Source organism: Centroberyx affinis, unplaced genomic scaffold (genome assembly GCF_046629955.1).
Source record: "Centroberyx affinis isolate AG114_WGS23_722 - 3 ecotype Tasmania unplaced genomic scaffold, CSIRO-AGI_Caff_v1 ptg001259l_1, whole genome shotgun sequence".
NCBI classification, from domain to species: domain Eukaryota; kingdom Metazoa; phylum Chordata; class Actinopteri; order Beryciformes; family Berycidae; genus Centroberyx; species Centroberyx affinis.
This window is the reverse complement of record NW_027279770.1, coordinates 237,306-264,904: the sequence shown is the minus strand read 5'-3', so window position 1 is coordinate 264,904 and position 27,599 is coordinate 237,306. Positions and strand designations below refer to the sequence as shown.

Sequence of the window (27,599 nt, the reverse complement as noted above, 5' to 3'; positions counted from 1 at the left end):
GGGAAGGTGGGAGGAGTTTGAAAGACGCCAGACCAATCAGAGAGCTCCGCCGGTCAACGTTCCATGCGGCAGGTGATAAAAGTGACTGTTTTGTGGACTGGTCAGAACTGTGATTATGTTGTTTTCTATGTACATGTATTAAAATGTTGTATCGGATAAAACTTTTCTGCAATGGATTATGCAGGCCTTGGGTTAGGGTTAGGGTTAGGGTATACATTCTTTATCCGGCAGCCTAAATAATAAAAAGGTGGTCAACTTGTACCTACAGTGATTATCATAAAGCAAACAACCAGCAATATAAACAAAAATGAATTCTATTTACAGAAAAATATCAACCTATGTTGCTTTTTTCTTAAAAACCCCAAACCTCATGTAAATTACATCAGTTTACCATATTGTTAATATAGGCTACTAAAAACTTAAAGATAAAGATAAATGTTAACCTTAACAGGTGAGTAGGGATAAACTAAATACCGAAAATAAAAAGGTGGATACACTGAGGTTAGGTGAGTTTACCCTCCACTTGGCCAACATCCCTGCCCTGTCCGCTTAAATGTCTATTTCCCTTATGTCTCTTTTCCCAATATCCCAAGTAAACCATCTGGATTATCAAAATGACCTATGGAAATAAGGAAGGAATCCAAAATCAATACAATCCATGGAGATACAAAAAGTGGAGTGGCTGTGAATGCGGTTTGCGGGCAGCAGAGGACGCCCTGGATCAATTTATGAGCACAAGGCTTGAACAGCAAGAATGGAGTGAAAAGGACATACAGCCCGTTAGTTTGCAATGGCAGAGAAAAAGTCCAAAGTTTTAAAAGCATTTTTTTTTAAATCCATCAATTAAATGATCACATATTCTATTCAGGTTTCAATGAGCAGTAAACAGTTGATACCTTTTTAGGATGAGTTTGGTCCAGTTTGGCCAGCAGGGGACGCCCTGGATCAGTTTATGGACACAAAGCAATATGGCCAAGAATGGAGTAAAAAGGACAGACAGAGCCTTAGTTTGCAATAGAAACAGCTGAGAAAAAGTAGACCACAAAGTGAAAAGTTTTTTATTGAACTACTGAACATCCCAGGAAGGGATGTGCTCTCACTCCACCTCACCTCTCCCTTTTCTGTTTCACAGGAACAGGTGTGTGTTTGCCTACTTACGATGTATTTTGCATGACTTTTATGCATCACTGCTCCCCAGAGTTTAAATGCTTATGTCACAGCAAGTCTGAACTGTTTTCATGCACTCTCACCTAAAACTGCATCAGGATGAAGTTTCCAATCGCTCTGCTTGTCATGTTGGGTTTCCTGAGTCAGGGTGAGAATTTTTGAACAGATATCTAACATTGTTCTGATATTTTTATGTGTGGTGCAATTCCTATCCCTCCACTTGTTTTTTTACTTCCATTCTGCTTTCTATTTCTCTCTTCTCACTATTATAATCTACACTGCTGTTCCAAACTGATTTATATTTCACTTCTTATTTCAGAGTCTTCTGCCAACAACTTTCTGACTCAGTCTGACAAATCCAAGTCTGTTAGTCTTGGAGGGACTGTGTCCATTAGCGCCACAGGGAGTTCAAATATTGGTGGTGATCTCAGTTGGTACCTTCAGAAACCTGGACAGGTTACCAAACTTCTTATATACAAAGCATCAACTCGGTTCTCAGGAACTCCATCTAGATTCAGTGGCAGTAGATCTGGTTCTCGCTACACTCTGACCATCAGTGGTTTTCAAGCTGAAGATGTTGGAGATTACTACTGTCTGGGCCTCCATAGTGCTGGAGTGTTCACACAGTGATTTTGAGCCGTACAAAAACCTCCTTCAGTTTGACTGCATTGAAAACGGCCTGCTGCAGGTGCTGAGGCTTAGGGAAGAGACTGTGATCTGGATAACTGGTCCACTGAACACAGCACTCTGGCCCTGGAACACAAGTGTCATCAAGCAGAACCACAGTGATACTGAAACATACTGGAAGACACTTTTCAACAGGCAGTTTTAAACTCACATCCCCAGAGAAACTCAACTTTTCATGAGGAGGTTGATGAGGTTTTACCCCTCCTAGAATAGAGCAACAGGTGGTCAACAGTTTTTAGCAGCACAACAAATCTAATAAAATAACAACTAAACCTGAAGCACTGAAAATAAGAGATTTTCTTCCAAGGTGCTTATATAATAGATAAATAAATAAATAGACAAATAAATAAATAAATAAATAAATTCACATTTGTCACTAAAAATTGCAAAAATATAGATGATTGCACCCTCATAAATTTTATTTTTGTATGTACATGTCACAAGAAATTAAAAAGGTTTTACCAACACACAGGACCTGATATAACCATCCCTTGTGCTATTAAACAGAGTAGAAACCTGAGGTGGATGATGAAGGAAAATGGAATGGAAAAGAGTAGGTATGATATTGGGATGATCAAGTGGGCATTTCTCCTAATCAATATATTATGAGGAAATACACAAACATGGACTCATTATAATCCACAGTTTTATAGTAATATATTTGTGCCACAATTCCCTAACCCTAACCCTTATTATTTGATAAAAATAGCATGACCAGTCAATTATGATTAATTGTCATGCTCATCAAAAAAACAGGCAATAATCTAAAAGTTTCATGTGAATTTAATGTCATGGAACAGCATAGAGATTTTGTCTGCAGGATCCAGCAGTCAGCGAGTGTGTCTGGAGGCTGTGACTCAGCCTCCAGAAGTGACATTTACTCCAGGATCCACTGTCACTATGACCTGTGAAACCAACCCAGCTGTTGGCACATATTCCAATGGAGAGGAGGGTATGCACTGGTATCAACAAAAATCTGAAGGGGTTCCTAAGGCTCTAATAAGAAGTGTGAAAACACGTCAATCAGGAACACCAGATCGGTTTAGTGGCAGTGGAACTGAGACTGACTTCACTTTGACCATCAGTGGAGCTCAGGCTGAAGATGCAGCAGTTTATTACTGTCAGAGTCACCGCAGCGGTTATGTGATTTTGAGTCGTACAAAAACCTCCCTCAGTCAGACTGCATAGACACTGAGCTGTTACAGCAGGAACCGACTGCAGCTGCTGAAGGGGAAGAGACTCTGACACAGACCACTGAACACAGAGCTGAGTCTGACCAGTAACCTCACCAAGCACAACCATTATATTGTGCTATAGGTACATTTCACATTCACAATTCAGAACTATAGAGCTTTTTTTGGTGTAAAAAGCTTCAAAATATTTTCTTAGACATGTTAGCCTCTCAGTTAGCGAAAGCAGAGGAGCTCTTAAAAATGTCACCTGGTCACCTGACTCCATAAGTATGTGAATTGCACAAAGTGAATTTTGTTTTATAGTCAATCTTACTTGTAACGGATTTTTAGTTTCATTCCCAGTTGAAAAAGGTAGTGAAACCAAGATTTGCATGATCATTTACATCCCAAGATGTTCATTTTCCACAGAGAGGAGATGCTGAGTATCAATAGAAACTATAAAACCAATTATATTGTGAGTTCCGTCCATAAAGGTAATGACTGATACAGTTCATCATGTTATTTATCAGAGCAAGCTTTATTAGCAAAACATCAATCATCAACAAGACAGTTATCAAGCACACTCACATCTAGCAGCTTAGCTACACACACTACTCTCCAAGCTGTTGTTGTCCAACACTATATAGCAGTGTGGTTCTCTATTCCACAAAGCTTTAACTGACTCTAACATTAAAATCTCTATTGATGAGAGTAGCAGGTGTGTTGTTCCTGCTCCTGTCCTGGGCTTCCTCCAGCCCCCCTAGCCCTCACACCGGCTCCTGCGGAGGGACTGGATCTGGGTGTGGTCATGATGGAGCACCCTGCAGGAGTACAGCTCTCCTTCCATCCAGCGGTCCTGGCTCAGGGTCAGGGTGCTGCTGCTGCTGTAGCGTCCACTCTTCTCCTCCTCTGAGCTGCTCAGGACCCCCTCTGTCACCTCTGTCCCGTCCACCTCCCAGCTCACCACGGCTCCCTGAGGAGAGTAGCCGGTCAGCAGGCAGGCCAGCGTGGCCGAGCCCCCAGAGAGCTGCTCAGAGGAGGGGGGAAGCAGAGAGACTGAGGGCCTGACCATGGGGCCAGCTGGAGGGAGAGCAGAGAGACACAAGGAGGAGATTCACTGCGGCTGTACAACACACAGCTGGACAGGTGGCAGTTATGCTGAATGACAGAGTTTAACACTGCAGTATGTTGGCTGTGAGCAGGTACACAGGCAGGGGAAGGTTAGTTTAACACTGTAATCCATCACAGAATGTTGATTATCAAAGATATTGAACCGATTGACGAACTGACCTATCAGATTAAACTTACTCATAACTGATGGACTGACTTGACATTTCACTGACTGAAACAACAGTACAGCACTACAGTAAAGATTATATAAATGGAACACTATGTTGGGAAAGTTGGGAACATAAACCAAGAATGAACTTAACTTCTACTATAGAGGAGACAGCTGTAAAAGTGATATTTATGCCAAATGACAAACTTTATTACTACAGGATCTTGGCTGTGTGCATGGTACACCAGGTCGGTAAAGTTAATTTCATAATGTAATCCTTTACAGATTAACAATTACCTACTTTATAGAAAACAGCAACCCAATCCATTGAACGACTCAAATGCAGTAACATAATCTGATGTCTTTTAACTACTTTAAAGGGTCTTTTTCTCCCTTACATCCTGTTATTTAAACAGATGGCATCATCAGCCATTGTTAATCTATTTCAGCTTTTGCTAAATAGTATTATTATTATTATTATTATTATTATTATATTGATATCAGAATTGCCTTTTACCTTCCTACAAATTTCTGAGGTATATAGATAATATTTTTTGATATATTTTTTTGATATATACAGTATATATATATATACACATATATATATACATATGTAATCAATCAATCGACACCAATGATGTTAACATTTGCACCCAAAAATACTTTTCACTGACATTTTAAGTAATATTTTTTTAAAATGATTGTCAATATGAGGGTATTTTTTCTACAGCAGTACATATGTTTCATTTTTACTTTATACTTGAAATAAATATTCTTCATGAGTGAGTATTTTTATGTTTTTTTAAATCCATCAATTCAATGATTTCATATTCTGTCCAGTTTTAAAAGATTAGTAAATAATTCAGACTTACTCTTTAGGATGAGTTTGGTCCCTCCACCAAATGTGTACCACAGTGATTGAAGCTGGTTAAGACACCGTACAAAAACCTCCTTCACACAACAGTGAGCACACAACACCCATATGTGACAAACACATAAAACACAATACTGACATGTAACAATAATCTGAATTGAGATATGTAGTAACATTCTTCTTAACTTTTTGTCAAGATCCATATGATCCACAAAATTTCAACATTAAATCATTCAGATAATTTTCATGACTTTGCACACTAAACTGAGTATTCTGTCCAATATAGACTACATAAAGCATAGCTCTATAATGCTAGTAGAGGTGTATATTCATAATGGGATAATGAGATATTTGAAATTGACATCAAACCTGTACTATAGTGGTTCAGACTGACATACTGTATGAACACTTCTTTCACAAAACAGTAAATACATAACATCCATATATGACACATCCATACAACACAATAGTGATACTCATACCACAAAACTGAATTGAAACTAAACCAGTTTTTGGCTGCCACTTTAAAGTTAATACACCTCAGTGTGAAATACTTCAGATAATATAAAGGACTTTGTTCATGTAATGAGTAGTACTATCAAATCAAACCAAATAAATGCCTGTGTAGGTGTGTATTGATGTCAACAAAGGTATAAAGGCAATGTTTGACATGTCACTGACTGAAGTATGCACACAGACAAATTATTTTCCTTGGAATCTGTCAAACATCTTCCCTCCTTTCACATACACAGGTATTTGTTTGCCTACGAAGGATGTATTTTGAATGGCTGCTGTGCATCACTGCTCCTAGACCAGTTTAAGACCTGCCACTGAGTCAAGTCTGTGCAGTCCTCTTTGACAGAGTGAGATAACGCATAATGACGATGTTACTGATTCCACTGCTAATCACACTGATGTTCGGACTTCAAGGTGAGACGTTGTGAATTTCTGTCATGACATGTTCACTATTAAATTGGGTTTTCTTCCTTGCAAATACAGCTGATGCTCCATTATCATCACTACACTTAGAGAAAGATTATTGCTTTGTGAGTTTGAAGTTGTACATTGTGCGTTTTCATATGTTTCACCCTACAGTATCAAAATTATGTTTTTCTTGCAGGATCAACAGCCACTCCAGCTGTGACTCAGTCCCCTGTATTCAAGTCTGTTGATCTGGGACAGACTGTCTCTCTGAGCTGTACAGCCAGCACAGGAGTTGATGATGATCTAAGCTGGTACCTGCAGAAACCTGGACAGCCTCCCAAACTGCTGTTTTATAAAATACGTGAGCGTGAATCTGACACCCCCGGTCATTTCAACAGCAGCAGCTCTGAACCAGACTTCACTCTGACTATCAGTGGAGTCCAGGCTGAGGATGTAGGAGATTACTACTGCATGGGAGTATATGAGGGTCCAGTCTTCACACGGTAATTTAGAGCTGTACAAAAACCTCCCTCAGTCAGATTACATTGCTCTGCTGCAGGTGTGACCGACAACAGGAGACTCTGACATGGATCACTGGTCCACTGAACACCACACTATGGTTTCCAAGCACAACCCCAACATTGCTAAATCATACAGAAACTATCCGTGATGTTCATCCCCAGTCAAAGGAGAAGTGAAACACAGATTTGCATCAACATGAGAGTCGGGTTTTATCCCCCCAAGAATAGATTCAGAATAGATCTGAACTCAGGTGTTCAACCAAACCCAGTGAGGTTTCATTTGAATCTTTTCTTCAAACACAAAGAAAAATAAAACACCAGATCTCAAATGATGGCATGAAACATTTATTTTTTATATATAGCAACACTACATTTTTATGGCACATTTGTCACAAGAGATAACAACACAAAAGGCAGATTGGTAATAGATAACATGTATGGTCTTTCTGATCAAAGCTGTAACTAAAATCATAATTGAAATATATAGAGATGACCTAAACAGACCTACAATATTGTCTCTGTAGAGATTCAGTGCTGTTGTTTCTCTACTCTGAGCAGCGGTCAGGGTCCAGGGTTTGAGTGACAGGCGTCTGGCCATTCAGACTGGCCTCACAGCTCACTGAGCCCGCCTTCCTCCACTGGTCTGCAGGGAGGGTCAGGGTGCTGCTCCAGCTGTAGCGGCCGTCCCTCCCCAGGACCTCCAGGCTGTCTGACACCCCTGAGGAGCTGCTGCTGCCCCCCACCTTCCAGCCCAGCCTCCAGGCTGAGGGGAAGCCCCCGTTGGCCAGACACACCAGTGTGGCACCGTCCTGCTGCAGCTCCACTCTGGAGGGGGGGAGGAGGGTCAGGGTGGGCCGCACCACACCCACTGGAGGTGAGACAGAGAGAGGAGAGGAGAGGAGAGGAGAGGAGAGGAGAGGAGAGGAGAGGAGAGGAGAGGAGAGGAGAGGGGAGGAGAGGAGAGGAGAGGAGAGGAGAGAAGAGGAGAGGAGAGGAGAGGAGGAGAGGAGAGGAAACTATAACTATAATTATCCACAGGGCTGAATGGGTGCAAAATATGTGTTCAAACTCTGTACAGCCTCCCATGATATATAACAAATGATATGAGTAAAGTCTGAACAGTTAAAAAATATATTTTTCTGTGCATATTCTGACACAAAATTTCATTTAAACGATACACTATGTATCATATAAAGTAGAAATCTCTGGTACTTACAGTCAACGATGAGTTTGGTGCCTCCACCAAAAGTGTACCACAGTGATACAAACTCATTAAGAGGCCGTACAAAAACCTCCTGCACTTGAAACAAGCAGCTTCCCTATGAAAAAACTTTGCTTTGCCATAACAATACTGCAAAATAAATATTTGTTTCGATCCAAACACATCTTTGTTTGATATTGCTTGAAATTATTTGATGAAAAGTTAATTTATTTCATATTTCCTTGAATGTTTGCAACATTCAAATGATGGAGGAAAACCAGCTACATTTTCGTGTTAACAAATACATTTTTTTCACATTTTTACATCAATTGTGACAATTTGTAGATAAACTATATGTTTCTTAATAATAATATATTTCAAGACCATAATGATGAGCTCTGGAAATTATAATGTATGTAAACCCTGTAAATTAATCAAGGCAGAGATAAAATAGTCATATCATACAAACCACAGTGTACATCACTTTAATCCAAGTGTGGTAAAACCTAATTTCCAAGTATTCCTGACAAATGTATTTTTGTATTCCAATAAGAGTAGAGATCCTATAAATCCAAGCAGTATTTGCTCCTGATTTTGTGTCCCACATTGCCTTCAGTGTGTTGAGAGCAGAGAGATCATTTCCATAGAGAGGAGGCTTTGCATTGTCAGCTGATCCTCCAGTGAACTGAGAAGGTTTATAGTCCTGTGAGTTCAACACTGCAGGACTCAGATCTGTCACTCAACACAGCAGAAACCACAACCACCATGACTCTCATCACCATCCTCATCTGGACGCTGGCCTGCTGCTGTTTTACAGGTTCATTTACTCAGCAAAATATCAAACACAGTGTGCTGCCTTTTCTGTCATTTATTTCTGCTGATAAATGAATGTTGTGTTTTTGTCTGCAGGATCCAGCAGTCAGGTGACTGTGACTCAGCCTCCAGTAGTGACAGTTACTCCAGGATCCACTGCCACTCTGACCTGTAAAACCAACCCAGCTGTTCACAGATGGTCTGATGGAAATGAGGGTATGCACTGGTATCAGCAGAAATCTGGAGAGGTTCCAAAGCTCCTAATAAAATATGTGAAAACACGTCTATCAGGAACACCAGATCGGTTTAGTGGCAGTGGAACAAAGACTGACTTCACTTTGACCATCAGTGGAGTTCAGGCTGAAGATGCTGCAGTTTATTACTGTCAGAGTCATCACAGTGGTTATGTGTTCACACAGTGATTTGGAGTCGTACAAAAACCTCCCTCAGTCAGACTGCATAGACACTGAGCTGTTACAGCAGGAACCGACTGCAGCTGCTGAAGGGGAAGAGACTCTGACACAGACCACTGAACACAGAGCTGAGTCTGACCAGTAACCTCACCAAGCACAACCATTGTATTCTCTAAATATATAGGTACATTTCATAACTCAGAACTGTCATTTTAGTGTAAAATATTTTCTTAGACCATGTTAGCCTCTCACAAAGTGATCATTATTTTAGAGTTGATTTTTTGTTTTTGTTGATTTGAGTTGATTGATTGATTTTTGAGTTGATTTTTTGTTTTTGTTTTGTTTTTATGTAACACACTGTTGAAGAATAGGTAATAACGCTTTCTGTGGTGCAACAGTAGAAGTTGATCAAAAGCTGCTGGGGAGGTGGGCTCTTTTCAGTTTGATATGGACATATGGACGGTGGCCATTTTAGGACATCCTCAGCCACCTTTGTCATTCGTAGATCTAGTTTGTCAAATTTAGGTGGACTTGTGTCAGGTTTAGCTATACTTTGTAAAACTTAGATGGCACTCATCAGATTTAGATGGAGTTATATCAGGTTTTGATGTACTTTGTCAAATATAGGTGGACTAATTTCAGGTTTAGATGTACTTTGTCACACTCAGATGGAGTTGTATCAGGTTTAACTAGTTCAGATTATTCCTGGCCAAATTAGTAAAGTCAGCAACTATAGAATGATCCTCAGTAATTTCCCTATAAACATATAATATACATTTATAATATGGGCATTGCCAATATCACTGTTCATAGTGCCTAGACTTGGCTAGCATTTACTTGTTATGCAAATAAGTGAGCAAATTGAAGACATCTGGTTTAGTGGTTGTGCTTTTAAAATAAAAGCACGATGGCAACAATCATAAAAATTACAGTTAGAGTAAAAATTAGAGCAGTTTTTCATTGGCTACCCAAACAGACAATCTTTTGTAACCCTGAATCTTTAACTTGTTCGGTGATCCTTTTCCGACAAAATCATATTATCAAGATAAGGCAGCGATACTTGCAAAGAGCTGGGCTATCCATTAATGAAGCAGATTGATCGAAATCTCTACGCAGTTAATTGAAAATGCTTTTGTAGGCTACCTGAAACTGGTTCCTTTCAGTCTGGTTGTAGAACACTGTGTGATGAAGGATTGGAAGTGCTTGATTGTGACGCCGGGACTGCCCTCCATTGCAGACGAGCGGCATCTAAGTTTGACAAAGTAGGCTACATCTAAACCTGATACAACTCCATCTAAGTCTGACAGCTAAGTTTGACAAAGTATATCTAAACCTGAAACAAATCCACCTAAATTTGACAAAGTAGAATTACGAATGGCAAAGGCGGCTGAGGATGTCCTAAAATGGCCACCGTACATATGGACAAGAATGGAGTAAAAAGGTCAGACAGTTTTAATATACTGAACAGTCCAACAAATCCCAGGAAGGGATGTGCTCTCACTCCACTTCACTTCTCCCTTATCTGTTTCACAGGAACAGGTGTGTGTTTGCCTACTTACGATGTATTTTGCATGACTTTTATGCATCACTGATCCCCAGAGTTTAAATGCTTATGTCACAGCAAGTCTGAACTGTTTTCATGCACTCTCACCTAAAACTGCATCAGGATGAAGTTTCCAATCGCTCTGCTTGTCATGTTGGGTTTCCTGAGTCAGGGTGAGAATTTTTGAACATATATCTAACATTGTTCTGATATTTTTATGTGTGGTGCAATTCCTATCCCTCCACTTGTTTTTTTCTTCCAATCTGCTTTCTATGTCTCTCTTCTCACTATTATAATCTTCACTGCTGTTCCATACTGACTCATATTTCACTTCTTATTTCAGAGTCTTCTGCCAACAACTTTCTGACTCAGTCAGACAAATCCAAGTCTGTTAGTCTTGGAGGGACTGTGTCCATTAGCGCCACAGGGAGTTCAAATATTGGTGGTGATCTCAGTTGGTACCTTCAGAAACCTGGACAGGTTCCTAAACTTCTTATATACTCAGCATCAACTCTCAACTCAGGAACTCCATCTAGATTCAGTGGCAGTAGATCTGGTTCTCACTACACTCTAACCATCAGTGGTGTTCAGGCTGAAGATGTTGGAGATTACTACTGTCTTGGCTATCATGGTAGCACAGGGTTCACACAGTGATTTTGAGCTGTACAAAAACCTCCTTTAGTTTGACTGCATTGAAAACAGCCTGCTGCAGGTGCTGAGGCTTAGGGAAGAGACTGTGATCTGGATAACTGGTCCACTGAACACAGCACTCTGGCCTTGGCACACAAGTGTCATCAAGCAGAACCACAGTGACTTGAGATAATACTGAAACATACTGGAAGACACTTTTCAACAGGCAGTTTAAAACTCACATCCCCAGAGAAACTCAACTTTTCATGAGGAGATTGGTGAGGTTTTACCCCTCCTACAATAGAGCAACAGATGGTCAGCAGTTTTTAGCAGCACAACAAATGTAATAAATAAAACCTGAAGCAATGAAAATGACAGATTTTCTTCCAAGGTGCTATATATTAACAACACATTCACATTCATCACTCAACATTTCAAAAATCTAAATTGTTGCACCCTCAAATATGTACTCTTCTCTATGCAAATGTCACTAGATAGTAAAAAGTGTTACCAAGACACAGGAGCTGATGTAACCAGCAGGAATGATATTGGAAAGATCAAGTGGGCAATTCTCATATTATGAGCAAATACACAGAAATGGACTTGTTAAAACCCATAGTTCCCTCCACCAAGGAGGTTATGTTTTCGGTGCCGTTTGTTTGTTTGTCTGTTCGTTGTTTATGACAATGATCTGAGAAGGCTTTCTCTCTCTAACAGAAGAGAATATAAAGACAAACTAGTCATACTGTAAGGATTAATCTATTAAGAAAATGTTTTAAAAATGAGGAATGTAAACTGTTAAAATTTGAACAGTGTGATTCTTCTTCCGTGTGTTCTACATCATTAGATTATTACACTGGATGTTAGACATGAAATCAACACAAACCATGGTGTGTTTTTAGAAATTCAGAGCGCTGCAATCACCTTTTGTTTCTTTTTGTATCGCTGACAGACGTGGTTCAGTGTCTTGCTCATACAGTTAATAAAGTTAATAGTAAATAAAGGTGAAAAGCCACATTACCACACTATAAATCCTGTCTCATGTGGGTGAGGGTGAGACTCTCATCAGGTCCGATTCTCCACAGCTTCCCATCCACTGTTCCTGTGTACACATTACCTGACAGACACACACACACACTGGTTAGATATAGAGTGACATTAGCATACACAGGGTGCCAATACAACTTATGTAGGTTTGACCGATATGATTTTTTGAATTGAAGCTGCCGATAGCCAATATTTTGTGCCAATAAAAGCCTCTGAAACAGCATTTAGACCTTCATGGGACACTAAATCTCTCCATTGAAACCAGTATCATGCACAAAAAAATATAATATTTTTAGAAAAAGCAGGTTACAAAGTCAAATAGTTATCCGAGCGGATCAATTCAACACGTCATGTCACCTTAGACATACGGAGGGCAAGAGGGGACAAAATACCTCAAGGGTCTGACTAGATAAGGGGGCTAAGTGGGTCGTCTAGTGAGGGTCAAAGGTCAAACACTAGAAGCTCCTGACAAGACAAGCAAGAACACTATTGTAACCCAGACAGCCACACACACACATAATCCAGCACGCTTACCCTCCCGATTGGCAGTGAAGGATTCTGGTCCATGTAGTTTCCCAGTGAAGAGCCTGTGGCCCCTCTGCAGTCGGGTGTTGATGTCCAGTGGGCCCTCGAGGGCCGGAGGGGGCCCTGGAGGGAGATCCGGGCAAAAACCATCAGTAGGGAGACAAACCAGCTGCTTTCCAAAATTCACTATTTAACCACTAACTTTGATTTTCTGGTAGAGTACAGTAGACAGATGTGGGGTCCGGGGACCACCAGGGGTCCATGAGGGGGCTAGGGGGTCCCCACCCAAATTGATGAATGTTAAACTTCACCATTATTTCATTTACAAGAAGTTAACACAATTTGGGTCCGAGAGAAAAAATCTTCAATCAAATGAGGGTCTGTGACACTAATGTATACTAAATTAGGGGTCCTCGATATGAAAAAGGTTGAGAATCACTGATGTAGCCTATATGTCCCTTATGTTTGTTGCTATGTAGATGCTTAAATAAATGCAGATGATTCTAGTGTTATAGATGCTCATCTCAGCACTTGTTAGTCCTTTGCACAGTTAACTGAAACAATAATAATAATAATAATAACAATAATATGAATTCTCAGGTTACATGGATAAGTCTAACTGTAGTTTGGAATTTAAGTGATTTGTTTCCAGCCATTTCTGCCTGCAGCCTGCCAGAGAATAATAAATATTTCATACTGTCAAATCAGTACCGATAAGAAATCAAGTCAAGAGGCAGTTCTCAGGTTTGCTCATGCTTGCTGGGATCAGATGCAGTTCAGTGACATCAGAGCTATCCCAAGCTGCAAAAAATACATTTCACATACTGTATATTTCAGAATATATTTAGGGTAATGCTTGAAAATATGTTGAAATTTGCCAGATGTTTATATATGTGTAGATGACATTAGTTAGATGACATATAGTGCAGTGGTTCTCAACAAGAACCAAAATACTCTTTCCAAACACTCACTAACCGGAATGATCTTAAATCAAATTACACTTCTTGTAATTAAACCCAGGAAATACACTTTTATTCACTTAACTGAAGCTAGATACATACAAAAAAATCAAATCAAAACACACAGAATCTTTGACAGTCCTGTCAATCAAGGGGAACTTGGAATCCCACTAACTTCATACATTGCGGTGTCACAATGAGGACAGCGAATGCAGTGTGATGTTATAATTCCAAGTGCACACAGCACAGAGACATTTCACTTTTTAGCGCGATGGAGGCGACACACAAGACAAAAAGAGAGAGAAAGAGAGACAAGAGAAAGAAATACATGGAGATCCAGCACAACACGGAGCCGGAGGATGCCCAGGTAAGCCCCGCCCACATTACTGCGCGGCAGACCTACCTGGAATTTTCTGTGGAGAGGAAAACCTGGCTCCTGGACCCAGTCTCCAGCAGTGAGGAACATCTGCTGCTGATACAGGCAGAAAAACAGTTGAAGCTGGTTCTGGGCCTGGACTCTTCTGTCCAGAATGAGGAACAAATCCAGACCCAGAAGAAATTGAGCAGGCAGGACTATAAGATGATGAGGGACGCAGATCAATATGTCAGGAAGATTCTGGACCTTGACTCTTCTGACCACACCCAGGTCCAGTTCATGTTCCTGGGCCTGGCCGAACAGGTCCAGGTCCAGGAACAGGTCCAGAGCAAATGGAGCAGCCAGGAGCATCTGATGATGATAGAGGCAGAAGCATATTTCAAGCTGGCTCTGGGCCTAGACTCTTCTGCTGAGAAGCAGCAACAGACCCACAGGAAATGGACCAGCCAGGAATACCAGACTATGAGGGAGGCAGATGAACATCTTAAGGAGATTCTGGACCTGGATTCTTCTGCCCAGAGCCAGCTCCAGTTCATGTTCCTAGGCCTGGCCGAACAGGCTCAGGCCCAGCAACAGGCCCAGGAGAAGGCCCAGGAACAGGTCCAGGAACAGGCCCATCAACAGGCCCAGGGAAAAGCCCAGGAAGAGGTCAAAGTACAGGCTCAGACCCAGGAAAAGGCCAAGGAAATGGCAAAGGTCCAGGTCCAGGTCCAGGTCCAGGTCCAGGCCCAGGCCCAGGTCCATGCCCAGGAAAAGGCTCAGGAAAAGGCCCAAGTCGAGGCTCAAGTCAAGGCCCAGGAACAGGCCCAGGAAAAGGCCCAGGAAAAGGCCCAAATCGAGGCCCAGGAACAGGCTCAGGCCCAAGAAAAGGCTCAGGAAAAGGCCCAAGTCGAGGCTCAGGAAAAGGCCCAAGTCGAGGCCCAAAAACAGGCCCAGGAACGGGCCCAGGAAAAGGCCCAAGTTGAGGCCCATGAACAGGCCCAGGAAAAGGCCCAGGAAAAGGCTCAAGTCGAGGCCCAGGAACAGGCCCAAGTCAAGGCCCAGGAACAGGCCCAGGTCCAGGAAAAGGCCCAGGAAAAGGCCCTAGGTGAGGCCCATGAACAGGCCCAGGAACAGGTCCAGGCCCAGGAAAAGGCCCAAGTCGAGGCCCAAAAACAGGCCCAGGTCCAGGAAAAGGCCCAGGAAAAGGCCCAAGTTGAGGCTCGTGAACAGGTCCAGGAACAGGTCCAGGCCCAGGAAAAGGCCCAAGTCGAGGCCCGTGAACAGGTCCAGGAACAGGTCCAGGCCCAGGAAAAGGCCCAGGAAAAGGCCCAAGTCGAGGCCCAGGTCCATGCTCAGGAAAAGGGCCAGGATCAGGTCCAGGAAAAGGCCCAGGCCCAGGCCCAGGTCCAGCAACTGGCTCAGGAACAGGCCCAGGCTGAAACCAGAATCACGGCTTCTCTGAAGCACACTGAGCAGAAGTTAGAGAGCTGCCTCCTCCAGCAGCAGGAGGAGAGGGCCGGTCTCCTCAAGGCCAAAATTGACAACGAGCAGGCCCTGGAGGAGAAAGAGCGAGAGTGGGCAAAGAGAAAAGCCTTCATGGCAGATAAGCTTGCTGTTCTGGAGAGGGAGCTCAATGAACTTTTGGAGAAGAAGAAGAAAAAGAAGCGGAGCTTCCTGCGTAGAATCGCTGATGCCCTTACTCCAAAGCGTAAGGAGAAAAAGAAGAAGAACAAGGAGGACAAGATGGAGTCAACTCTCAACTCAGACTCTAACAAATCCTCTGATTCTTCAATGTGAGCACATTAACACCTGTGCTCACACACCCAACCCCCCTCCATCCCCCCCCCCCCCTTTGTCTTGCATTTCAATAAATGATATCAATAACGATATCGAAAATACTGTGCTGCCTGTATGGTTTTATTTCTGTAGAGATTTGTAAGTTCCACTACAGTCAATAGTGTACGTGTAACTAGACTATCGTTGTTTGTTTGTGTGGTTTTGCTATTTAAATGCTGTTAAAAACAGAGCCATCTCTTCTCTCTCCTAAATGATCAAACTCAGAAGTGGAAGTGGAGCTTCCATGTTACTCTACATTTATCTCATCCTGGAGTCACATTGTGACCTTGGAATTTTAACGTTCCAGTTGACATTTTAGTCCAAAATAGTTTAACCCTCATATAATGCAGCTCTAAAAGAAGTCTTAATATATTGCTGAATTTTGATATAGATGGGCATATTAACTTTGCAGTAGGGGGTGAAGTTTGAAAATGTGACTGACACAGCCTTTAATCACAACCAATAGAAAATAATGAGAAAAAACAGGGAGGAAACTTCAATTCTTAAATTGCCAACATTATAAGCAACTAAATATTGAGGTTAAGGGTCAGAACTACAATGAATATTACAAAATATTCCTGCGATCCCAGAATGATCATGTATTATTATGGCCTGTTGTAATCATGAAGAAGACGAAGAAGAAGAAGAAGAAGAAGAAGAAGGTGGTGATGATGATGATGATGATGATGATGATGATGATGTTGATGATGATGAATACTCTTGCCTTATAGAAATGTCAGCTTAATTTGCATTAGCCTTCATTCCAAGTTTTTTCTTCCTCTCTGACAGCAGCCAAAGCAATGCAACTTTTCTTGCGCAATTCACCAACTTTTCGTTCCACCAGTTCCGGGACAGAGCCACTGTTTCTTCTGTGATTGGCTGTTCTCCTGCTACTGTATTCAGGAAGTTCATTGTCATACAAAGGCTTTTTCTATCAGTTCAGTCCATTCATCATTATTTAAATCCAAAAGAAAAATAGACTACAAAGGCTGAACTTGAAATACACTTTCATCAACTATCAGCTGTCTGATTTCATTACCAAAAAATGAAATGGAAAATTCACTGCAGGCGAAGATTGAATAGCCTATCATAAATTATCAGTAATTTTTCCATTTTATGAGACATTTCAGAGGGAAATATTGTACTTTTTCCTCCACTACATTTATCTGACAGCTGTAGTTACTAGTTACTCTGCAGAATAAGGTTTTACATGCAAAACATACAATAAGCTCAAAATATGTTGCATTGTTATGTTTATGTTATGTTATGTTTTCGGTGCCATTTGTTTGTTCGTCTGTTAGCAGGATTATGGAAAAACTACTGGCCCGATTTTCATGAAACTTCATGGAAGGGTGTAGCATGGGCCAAGGAAGAACCCATTAAATTTTGGAGCGGATCCGGATCCGGCTCACGAACAAGCAATAATAGCACGAACCTTGGCGGAGGTCTGCGCTCTCCAAGTGCCCTTCTAGTTTTATTTTTATTTTTATTACGATGATATATTTCTGCCACAATTTTGATAAAACTTTATTTTGGAATGAAACACTTCAAATACAGTTCAGTTAGAAAAATTATGAATTGAAGAAAAATGTAAGGAAGCTCTGCTATAGAAAGTTAATTGCACATAAAAAAGCTGAGTCAAGTCATCTTCAGCACAGAAGAACATTTCTAGACAGGAAGCGTTGCTGAAGCTCCTGAACCTGAAGCAATGAAACTTTCTTCTGTGGTTCTATAAACAAAAAAACATTCAAATTTGTCAGTCAACATTTCAAAAATCTAGATGATTGTTCCCTCACCTTACTATTCTCTATGCAAATGTCACTAGATAGTAAAAAGCTTTACCAACACACAGGACCTGATGTAACCATCCCTTGTGCTATTAAACAAAGTAGAAACCTGACTTGGATTTTGCAGTGAAGTGAGTTGGTAAGAGCAGGTATGATATTGGGAAGATCAAGTGGACATTTCTCATAATAAATATATTATAAGCAAAAACACAAACATGGACTTGTTATAATATATAGATTTATTTTTATCACGGTAAAACATTTCTGCCACAAATTTGCTAAACTTTATTTTGGAATGAAACTCTTCAAATACAGTTCAGTTAGAAAATTATGAACTGAAGCAAAATGTAAGGAAGCTCTGCTATAGAAAGTTACAGCACATGAAAAAGCTGAGTCAAGTCATCTTCAGCACAGAAGAACATTTCTAGACAGGAAGCGTTGCTGAAGCTCTACTCTGAGCAGCGGTCAGGGTCCAGGGTTTGAGTGACAGGCGTCTGGCCATTCAGACTGGCCTCACAGCTCACTGAGCCCGCCTTCCTCCACTGGTCTGCAGGGAGGGTCAGGGTGCTGCTCCAGCTGTAGCGGCCGTCCCTCCCCAGGACCTCCAGGCTGTCTGACACCCCTGAGGAGCTGCTGCTGCCCCCCACCTTCCAGCCCAGCCTCCAGGCTGAGGGGAAGCCCCCGTTGGCCAGACACACCAGTGTGGCACCGTCCTGCTGCAGCTCCACTCTGGAGGGGGGGAGGAGGGTCAGGGTGGGCCGCGTCACACCCACTAGAGGGGAGAGAGAGAGAGAGGAGAGGAGAGGAGAGGAGAGGAGAGGAGAGGAGAGGAGAGGAGAGAAGGGGAGGAGAGGAGAGAGGGGGAGGAGAGGAGAGGAGAAGAGAGGAGAGGACAGGAGAGGATAGGAGAGAAGGGGAGGAGAGGAGAGGAGAGGAGAGGAGAGGAGAGAAGGGGAGGAGAGGAGAGGAGAGGAGAGGAGAGAAGGGGAGGAGAGGAGAGGAGAGGAGAGGAGAGGAGAGGAGAGGAGAGGGGGAGGAATGTCAAAGAGAGGGGAGGGAGGGCATGGTGGAGATAAATGTCAGAGTTTATTGTAATTTTGACAACTAAAATAATGAAGCTTGTTCTACTGTAACACACATTGTATGTCACTCAGAATTAAAGAATCAGTTAAATTACTAAAATGTAAATGTAATTGAAAAGTTTAGTTAATGATGATTAATAATGACATCTACCAATCTGCTTTATAATATCTGACAGCTCATAACTCTCATCCCTGCAATGATTGGCTTGTGCCAAAAATGTAACAGATAAAAGCTTTATAGATTAACAGTCAAAACCGTTTTTTCTCTGTCTCTTTCACTTCCTTTTCACCAGATGTAAAACTAACGAACCATGAACAAATGTTACAGGCTATTTTGGATTTAAGTATGAAATGACATATGTATTTTAAAGGCATTCACAGAAAATATTAATTGTAGCCATCATCTGAAAAATTAACTGGTGAAATCATAATTTAACTGTTAAGGATTTTAGTCGGTTGGCAAATTTAATGAAATAAAAACTCCATGAAAAATACAATTGCTCAGAAAATGGATGTTTTTATAGCATGTCTAACTTGAATAATCTAGAGGATTAAATAAACATTGATCTCAGCAAGATTTCTATTCAAACTGATTGTTCAGCCCTAACCAATAAATGGCAAATACTATGAACAAAGTGCAAACTGTAAAAATTTGATTATTCAATTTCTTCCCAAAAATTTGGTTTAAAGCGATATACTATGTGTCATATAAAGTAGAAATCTCTGGTACTTACAGTCAATGATGAGTTTGGTGCCTCCACCAAAAGTCCACCACAGTGATACAAACTCATTAAGAGGCCGTACAAAAACCTCCTGCACTTGAAACAAGCATCTTTCCAATATAAAACTCTGCTTTGCCATAAAGGTTCTGCTAAATTGGTGAGATCCAGAAAAGTCTTTGATGTTGTTTGAAATTGTTTGATGAAAAAAGATGATTTATTACATTTTGCTTTAATTTTTTTTTACACATTTCAAATGACAGACAAACAAGTTATGTTCTCCTCATAACAATTCAATTTTTTCATCATATTTTACATGGATTTAATGTGTAAATTAACTACATCTTTCATAAAAATCATCTATTACAAGATCATAATGATCAGCTTTAAAACATATAATGTATCTATGTAAACCTTGTAAATCAATCAAGGCAGAGATTAAATATCTTATCATACAAACCACAGTGCAAACCACTTTAATCCAAATGTGATAAATCATAATTTCCAAGGATTTCTGACAAATGTATTTTTGTAATCCAATAAGAGTAGAGATCCTGTAAATCCAAGCAGTATTTGCTCCTGATTTTGTGTCCCACATTGCCTTCAGTGTGTTGAGAGCAGAGAGATCATTTCCATAGAGAGGAGGCTTTGCATTGTCAGCTGATCCTCCAGTGAACTGAGAAGGTTTATAGTCCTGTGAGTTCAACACTGCAGGACTCAGATCTGTCACTCAACACAGCAGAAACCACAACCACCATGACTCTCATCACCATCCTCATCTGGACGCTGGCCTGCTGCTGTTTTACAGGTTCATTTACTCAGCAAAATATCAAACACAGTGTGCTGCCTTTTCTGTCATTTATTTCTGCTGATAAATGAATGTTGTGTTTTTGTCTGCAGGATCCAGCAGTCAGGTGACTGTGACTCAGCCTCCAGTAGTGACATTTACTCCAGGATCCACTGTCACTCTGACCTGTAAAACCAACCCAGCTGTTTACAGATGGTCTGATGGAGATGAGGGTATGCACTGGTATCAACAGAAATCTGGAGAGACTCATAAGCTCCTAATAAAATTTGTGAATCAACGTCAATCAGGAATACCAGCTCGGTTTAGTGGCAGTGGAACCAAGACTGACTTCACTTTGACCATCAGTGGAGCTCAGGCTGAAGATGCAGCAGTTTATTACTGTCAGAGTTACCACTACATTAACAGTGTCAATCTGTTCACACAGTGATTTGCAGTCGTACAAAAACCTCCCTCAGTCAGACTGCATAGACACTGAGCTGTTACAGCAGGAACCGACTGCAGCTGCTGAAGGGGAAGAGACTCTGACACAGACCACTGAACACAGAGCTGAGTCTGACCAGTAACCTCACCAAGCACAACCATTATATTATGCTATAGGTACATTTCACATTCACAATTCAGAACTATAGAGCTTTTTTTGGTGTAAAAAGCTTCAAAATATTTTCTTAGACCATGTTAGCCTCTCAGTTTGGGAACGCAGAGGAGCTCTTAAAAATGTCACCTGGTCACCTGACTCCATAAGTATGTTAATTGCACAAAGTGAATTTTGTTTTACAGTCAATCTTACTTGTAACGGATTTTTAGTTTCATTCCCAGTTGAAAAAGGTAGTGAAACCAAGATTTGCATGATCATTTACATCCCAAGATGTTCATTTTCCACAGAGAGGAGATGCTGAGTATCAATAGAAACTATAAAACCATTTAATTTCTGAGTGCTGTCCATAAAGGTAATGACTGATACAGTTCATCATGTTATTTATCAGAGCAAGCTTTATTAGCAAAACATCAATCATCAACATGACAGTTATCAACCACACTCACCTAGCAGCTTAGCTACACACACTACTCTCCAAGCTGTTGTTGCCCAACACTATATAGAAGTGTGGTTCTCTATTCCACAAAGCTTTAACTGACTCAAACATTAAAATCTCTATAGATTAGAGTAGCAGGTGTGTTGTTCCTGCTCCTGTCCTGGGCTTCCTCCAGACCCCCTAGCCCTCACACCGGTTCCTGCAGAGGGACTGGGTCTGGGTGTGGTCATGATGGAGCACCCTGCAGGAGTACAGCTCTCCTTCCATCCAGCGGTCCTGGCTCAGGGTCAGGGTGCTGCTGCTGCTGTAGCGTCTGCTCTTCTCCTCCTCTGAGCTGGTCAGGACCCCCTCTGTCACCTCTGTACTGTAGTGAACGCAGCCTGTTATCCTACAACCAAAGGCCGTTTGCATCTTGTGTGTGAGTTTCCCCTTTATAATAGGTCACTGTGGGGGAAAACTGTTAGATCAAAAGGAAAGTGCACTGACCTCAGTGTAAATTACCTCATTTCTAACCCTAAAAGATGGTACCAAGAAACAGGCCTGGTAAATAACCATAACATCCAACACTCAGCCCTGTCTCTGTTAATCCCAAGAGTCAGAAAGTCTGGGATGAGACTCATTGGAATGAGTCCAAAATTAGGAGAAATCTTTCATACAGACTTATGAAACCTTGGGTATCACATTGTGGTGGACTCTAATGTATATCTCTTGTTTTATATGTAACTGTGATGTTCAGTATAATAGTTATTCACATTATTCAATTTCTTCATTTTTACATAGGGCTTAGATAGCCATGTTTGATATCAAAGTGTTCAGTAATTTGTGGTGAGTTTAATAATATCAATGTGATGACAGTCAGTTATATTAGATAGATCTGGGAGCCAAAATTAATGTTTTATGCATATGTAATGAGTTCTTTCCCGCTGCAACACTAGACATACCAGCCCGCACACACACCATTTCCATAGAGAGGAGGCTTTGCATTGTCAGCTGATCCTCCAGTGAACTGAGAAGGTTTATAGTCCTGTGAGTTCAACACTGCAGGACTCAGATCTGTCACTCAACACAGCAGAAACCACAACCACCATGACTCTCATCACCATCCTCATCTGGACGCTGGCCTGCTGCTGCCTCAAAGGTTAGGTATTTTGAACATAATAAAAAACAACTTTCGCTTTTAATTTAAAATCTAGAAGAATTTAGTTCACCTAAAACATTTACACACATAGTGCAATAGATGAATATAACACATATAGTGCTGTATCTGCACCTTAACATGAATTAATGTACTTTTTTTTGCTTTTTTTCAGGATCCAGCAGTCAAGTGACTGTAACGCAGCCTCCTGTAGTCACATCTTCTCTTGGAGCCACAGTCACTCTGACCTGTAAAACCAACCCAAAGGTTTATACTTATACAGATGGAGGTAGTAAAGTCCATTGGTATCAGCAAAAATCTGGAGAAGCTCTTAAACTGCTGGTGTACAATGGTATAAACACCCAAACCAGTAGGGGAGTTCCAGCTCGATTCAAAGGCAGAGGAGATGGTGTTAATGCTGCTTTGACCATCAGTGGATTCCAGGCTGAAGATGCAGCAGTTTATTACTGTCAGAGTCACCACAGTGGTGGAGTGTTCACACAGTGATTTTGAGTCGTACAAAAACCTCCCTCAGTCAGACTGCATAGACACTGAGCTGTTACAGCAGGAACCAACTGCAGCTGCTGAAGGGGAAGAGACTCTGACACAGACCACTGCTCAACTGAACATAGTTAAAATAAAAGAGACATTTTGACTCACATTTGGTGACAGAAATGGTAGTGAAACTCAGATTTGCATGAACAGAGTGGTGGCACTCTGACATTCTCAGAATTGGCGGTTACATCCCTGCTTTCCATGATCTACTACAGTTGAAATGATGCATGTTTGTGTTGACAGGACACTGGGCAACATCACTACTGACACACTGACTCCTTCAGTGTAAAGATCACTTCTGGATCAGACAAAGCAATCCACTGTTAAGGGAAAATTGCTCACATATCTTGTTCCTATCATTTTTGATTCTTGACTATAATAAAGAGTCTCCCATGGTAAAGCTAAGACTCTCACTGATGTCATGAAGAATAGTGAATGGAAACTGCTGTAGACACAAGGACTCAGGCCTGTTCATGACTATTAATACTGCACAGGAATACAGATTTCCAACAGCCATGAGTCCACAACCTCAGTCTCAAATTGTCATTGTTAGTTTTTTCTCCTGTTGACATCACAGATTGGAGCGTATGGTTTCTATCACTGGGAGAGACTTGTTCACAAACACTGATTGCAGTATATGTGTATTATACTATGTAAGTGGAGAAACCTCCCTTAAAAACTCAAGTATTTTAGTTTTGTTTTCATTGTGTTTTAGATATTTTACAGTGCATTAACAATGTTTTGACCAAGCAGAGTTATGAAAAGTTTTCTACACATGGGATGGGTGCAATTTATGGCCATTCACTTTATCTGCTGTTACCTGACCTTTATTTCACTTATTTGATCAAGCAGCTGAGATTTGTATGCTGTCTGTGTAGAAATTATACCCTAATAAGAGAAGTTACACTCATGTCCTTAGAGGAGTGATTTATATGACCATTAAAATTCTGAATACATTGCAATAATACAACAGCAGTATAACATTCAGGCCTCTTCTTTCTCTAACACTTTTTCTCTTTTGGGATGTCTTTTTTTTTGTGGCTTTTTTTCATTTTTTTTTTCTCTTTCCTTTTCTCTTAATGAATTTATATGTTTTTATTATTGAGTGTTGTGTACTGGTTTTAATGTTTGATGGAGTCTTGAAGATTAGCCCTATAGGGCTGAAAGAGATTAAAATAAAATAAATAATTCCTAATCACCTGGGTGCTGCAGAGGAGAAAGTTAGGAGGAGTGCGACAGAGGCCAAATCTTACAATTGTCTTGAAGTACACTTGCATCTGATCATGATTGAATATCACAACCTGCCAATTAACAGCGTTCAATCAGTGCTCAATAATCACATTATCTTATTGTCTCTCTAACCTGTTCCAAAATGTTTCCTTCCAGTATAGAGGGATGGGAGATGGTTTGTAGACCGGCTGAGCAGTGGTTTCCAGTAAGCATTTAGATGTAAAATTAGGTTGAGTTATTGAATCTAGGCCTGTAGTTTTCACTGTACGATGACTTTTCGCTGGTCATTTTTTAAATCACACTGATGGAAGGTGACCTGGTCAAGAGTGTGACAAGCCAACAGGGAGCTTTTACAATGGATTAGCTTCTAAATCTATCGGCCACTTCTGGGTTCATCCATCTGATCTAATCCTTTGAAACCCAGACAGAGAGAGAGACATTGCCCATGGGATACCTGCAAAACTGGTGCAAAACTGATCCAGGGCAAAAGTTCTCAGTTGTAGTCAAATTAAAGTTTAGATGCTCTGGACTGTTTCTTTTCTTTCTTTCTGTGCTTTCATAATATTATTAATTCTGTGTGGTTATTAGAAACAGTATTCACTTATGGATCAAGAAAAAATGACTGTTGGGATTAGTTTGCCCCACGATTCATGTCATTACTGCTCTTTACATCACCGGAGCATTAAGTTGGGCTGCATCCATGGGCAAGAGCATAAACACAGTTAATCTTCTTTTCTAGGAAGAACGAAAGAGGTCACTGTCGATGTCACTATAAAACACAGGCTCCTGACCCAGAGGGCAGGTTACGGGTCAACCACAGGGTGAGGTTATTCTCACTGAGATCACATGGGTTGACTTTTGTTAAATTAACACCCTTACGTAGTGTTTTCTGTGGTACTGGCTGTCAGAATTAGATCCTCCAAGGTGTTTTAGAAATAGCGGGTACAAGCACCTGGCAGTGGGTAAAGCGTGGCACTAAACTGCCAGGATTTAAAGAGATGTTGAACTTTGGTAGTACCTTGGGTTGTGTAGCTTCCTGGACATGATATAAAAATCCCAAAATCGACGATTCTCTGTTATCTGTTGTTCATGGTAGAGACGATTGGAGAACTGTGTTTTTTTTCTCTCTCTATTCACTGCCATTATGTGGCGAAACAGATCTCAAAATCACACTTCTAGCACAAACAAACTCAAAGCAGATTCATACAATACATAAAAAAACGAATCATTCTGCAGAGACTCTCAGTTCTGCAGAGTGACTTGAATAAAAGCATACTGTAAAAACAACACAACATCAGTTTGGCTCAAACCAGAGCACAGATTGAGAGAGGTATTAGGGTTTTTCAATTGATAGACACATACGCTACCAGCCAAAAATTTGGACACACCATATTTTTCCTTATTTTTACTATTTTCCTCCATTTTAGAATAATAGTAAAGACATCAAAACTATGAAATAACACAAATGGAATTATGCAGTGACCAAAAAAGTGTTAAATGAATCAAAACTATCTTATATTTTAGATTCTTTAAAGTAGACACTCTCTGCCTTGATGGAAAGGCAAAGGCTTTGGAAAGAAATTCATACATAGGCATCAACTTCACTATTTATATTTGTCAAAGAATCATATTTCAAGCATTTAAGCATAAGCCTTTTGATCAAAATGGCTTTACATTCAATCAGGTGTGTCCAAACTTTTGACTGGTAGTGTAAATGAACAAGTTGAGGGCACCATATAGAAACTTGTGAGGAATAACTGTTAAAGGCTTTGGATGGTTAAATGAAGAAAAGTCTTGGAATGATTTCTCACAAATACGTTGGATCACATCCAAACCCTTTCCATGATTGCCTAGTATTTCCTGTCTCACTCCTTTATCCTATTACAGTAAAATGGGGTTCAAATGCTTCCCATATTTTCTTTGTGCATGATTTAGGTATTTTTAAACAAAAAACTGTGTGTGTATGTGTGTGTGTCTGTCCCAGGATCCATACAGTATGTTGATCCTGATCTGCATTGTTCAAGACAAGGATTAAAGGTTATTGGATTGGTTAGAGGTGACGTAGGCAGACATTGTCTGACAGCACAGAGTCAAGGTTGGATCTGTTCCCAGGTTGTCAGGGGCGCTGTGATGTCAGCAGACGTAGGTAGACTACAGAATTAACACAGCATGAAAACAACAAGACACCGGGATAGACAGATTACTACAGCTGATACTGATGTCTTGCCACGATTCACTGACACTGATATCCCACTGTTTTTTAAAGCATTTCCGCAGCATTCTTTACTTAAGTGTTAACTGTTATTTTCTTATTTTCTGCAATCATACACAGATAGATCTAAATCCTCCATTTAGAGTTGTATCCAAAATTAAATTCAGCTCAAATTACACATCCGTATATAGTATGCAATATATCTATGTAGCGACTGTGTCATTTGTCTCATGTCAAACAAAATGAGGACACATTCTCCTCAGCGGCCTCATGGGTTTATGTTTAGGTTGCATATTGACCACAAGCAAGGTCATTTGAAGCTGTGTCTCTGGGCCAATGAGGGACGATTTACCAATTAAAATGCTAAATCCTGACATTAACACTTGTCAGTATGCCATGGGCTCTGAATAGACAACAGGGCCTGAAGTCACAGTAAGACCAAGGACAGTATGTATGGACAGTACGGTTATGACCCCCCCCCCTTCCCCTGACACAGCTCCACTCAATTGCGCTACAGATGTTATTAACCTTTTTCAGATAATGAAAAGCAGAAGTCCAACAGTTTTGTAGTTACTGGAAAGGATAGATTTTATCAATGGTCAATTACACAATAGAATTCTGTAATAAGATTTGTTTAAAAAAAATACAGTGATATACATTGTATAGTATATATTGTTTTATTATTTTTATATTACATATTGAAGAACTATATAATTACATTCCTAAGATCTTACCAAATTATATACGTATGTAGGTCCACCGTGGAAGAACTAGGTCATGGTAAAATGGACAGTGACATACCACCACATTGACGCTGCTTAAATCTGCAATGGAAATCTGTGGCAATGTTGGACAGACAAAAAACAATCAGTCAATTAAATTGTAAAGCAAGAATATTATTATACTCATGTAATGGTGTTTTACTGGTTACAAAACTGTCTTTTATTCCCTCCATCCAATAACACTTCTCAATTTTTCTTTTATTTAATTTTGTTGTATTGTGTCATTTGAAAAACTAACAGAATTCCTTCCTAATAAAATGCACTCTTGATATTAGAATTATGTTTAGGTTAGTGTAATCCATTTTAAGG

At 40.6% G+C, this 27,599-nt stretch overlaps 3 gene segments (V, D, J or C); 1 reads left to right on the top strand and 2 right to left on the bottom strand.

Moving 5' to 3' along the window:
- Window positions 1–3,556: 3,556 nt before the first annotated feature.
- Window positions 3,557–27,599, bottom strand: part of LOC139648812 (Ig kappa chain V-III region MOPC 63-like) — a 53,566-nt gene continuing 29,523 nt past the window's right edge. Inside the window, 2 exon segments of the V gene segment in view lie at window positions 3,557–4,106; window positions 7,841–7,882. Of these exon segments, the coding sequence occupies window positions 3,787–4,106; window positions 7,841–7,882 (362 nt within the window).
- On the bottom strand, window positions 17,993–19,759 carry LOC139648816 (immunoglobulin lambda constant 6-like). The segment is given in 2 exon segments: window positions 17,993–18,508; window positions 19,553–19,759. Coding segments are annotated over 2 exon segments (450 nt in total).
- Window positions 20,191–27,599, top strand: part of LOC139648814 (Ig kappa chain V-III region MOPC 63-like) — a 73,998-nt gene continuing 66,589 nt past the window's right edge. Inside the window, 3 exon segments of the V gene segment in view lie at window positions 20,191–20,345; window positions 20,438–20,700; window positions 22,956–23,014. Of these exon segments, the coding sequence occupies window positions 20,294–20,345; window positions 20,438–20,700; window positions 22,956–23,014 (374 nt within the window).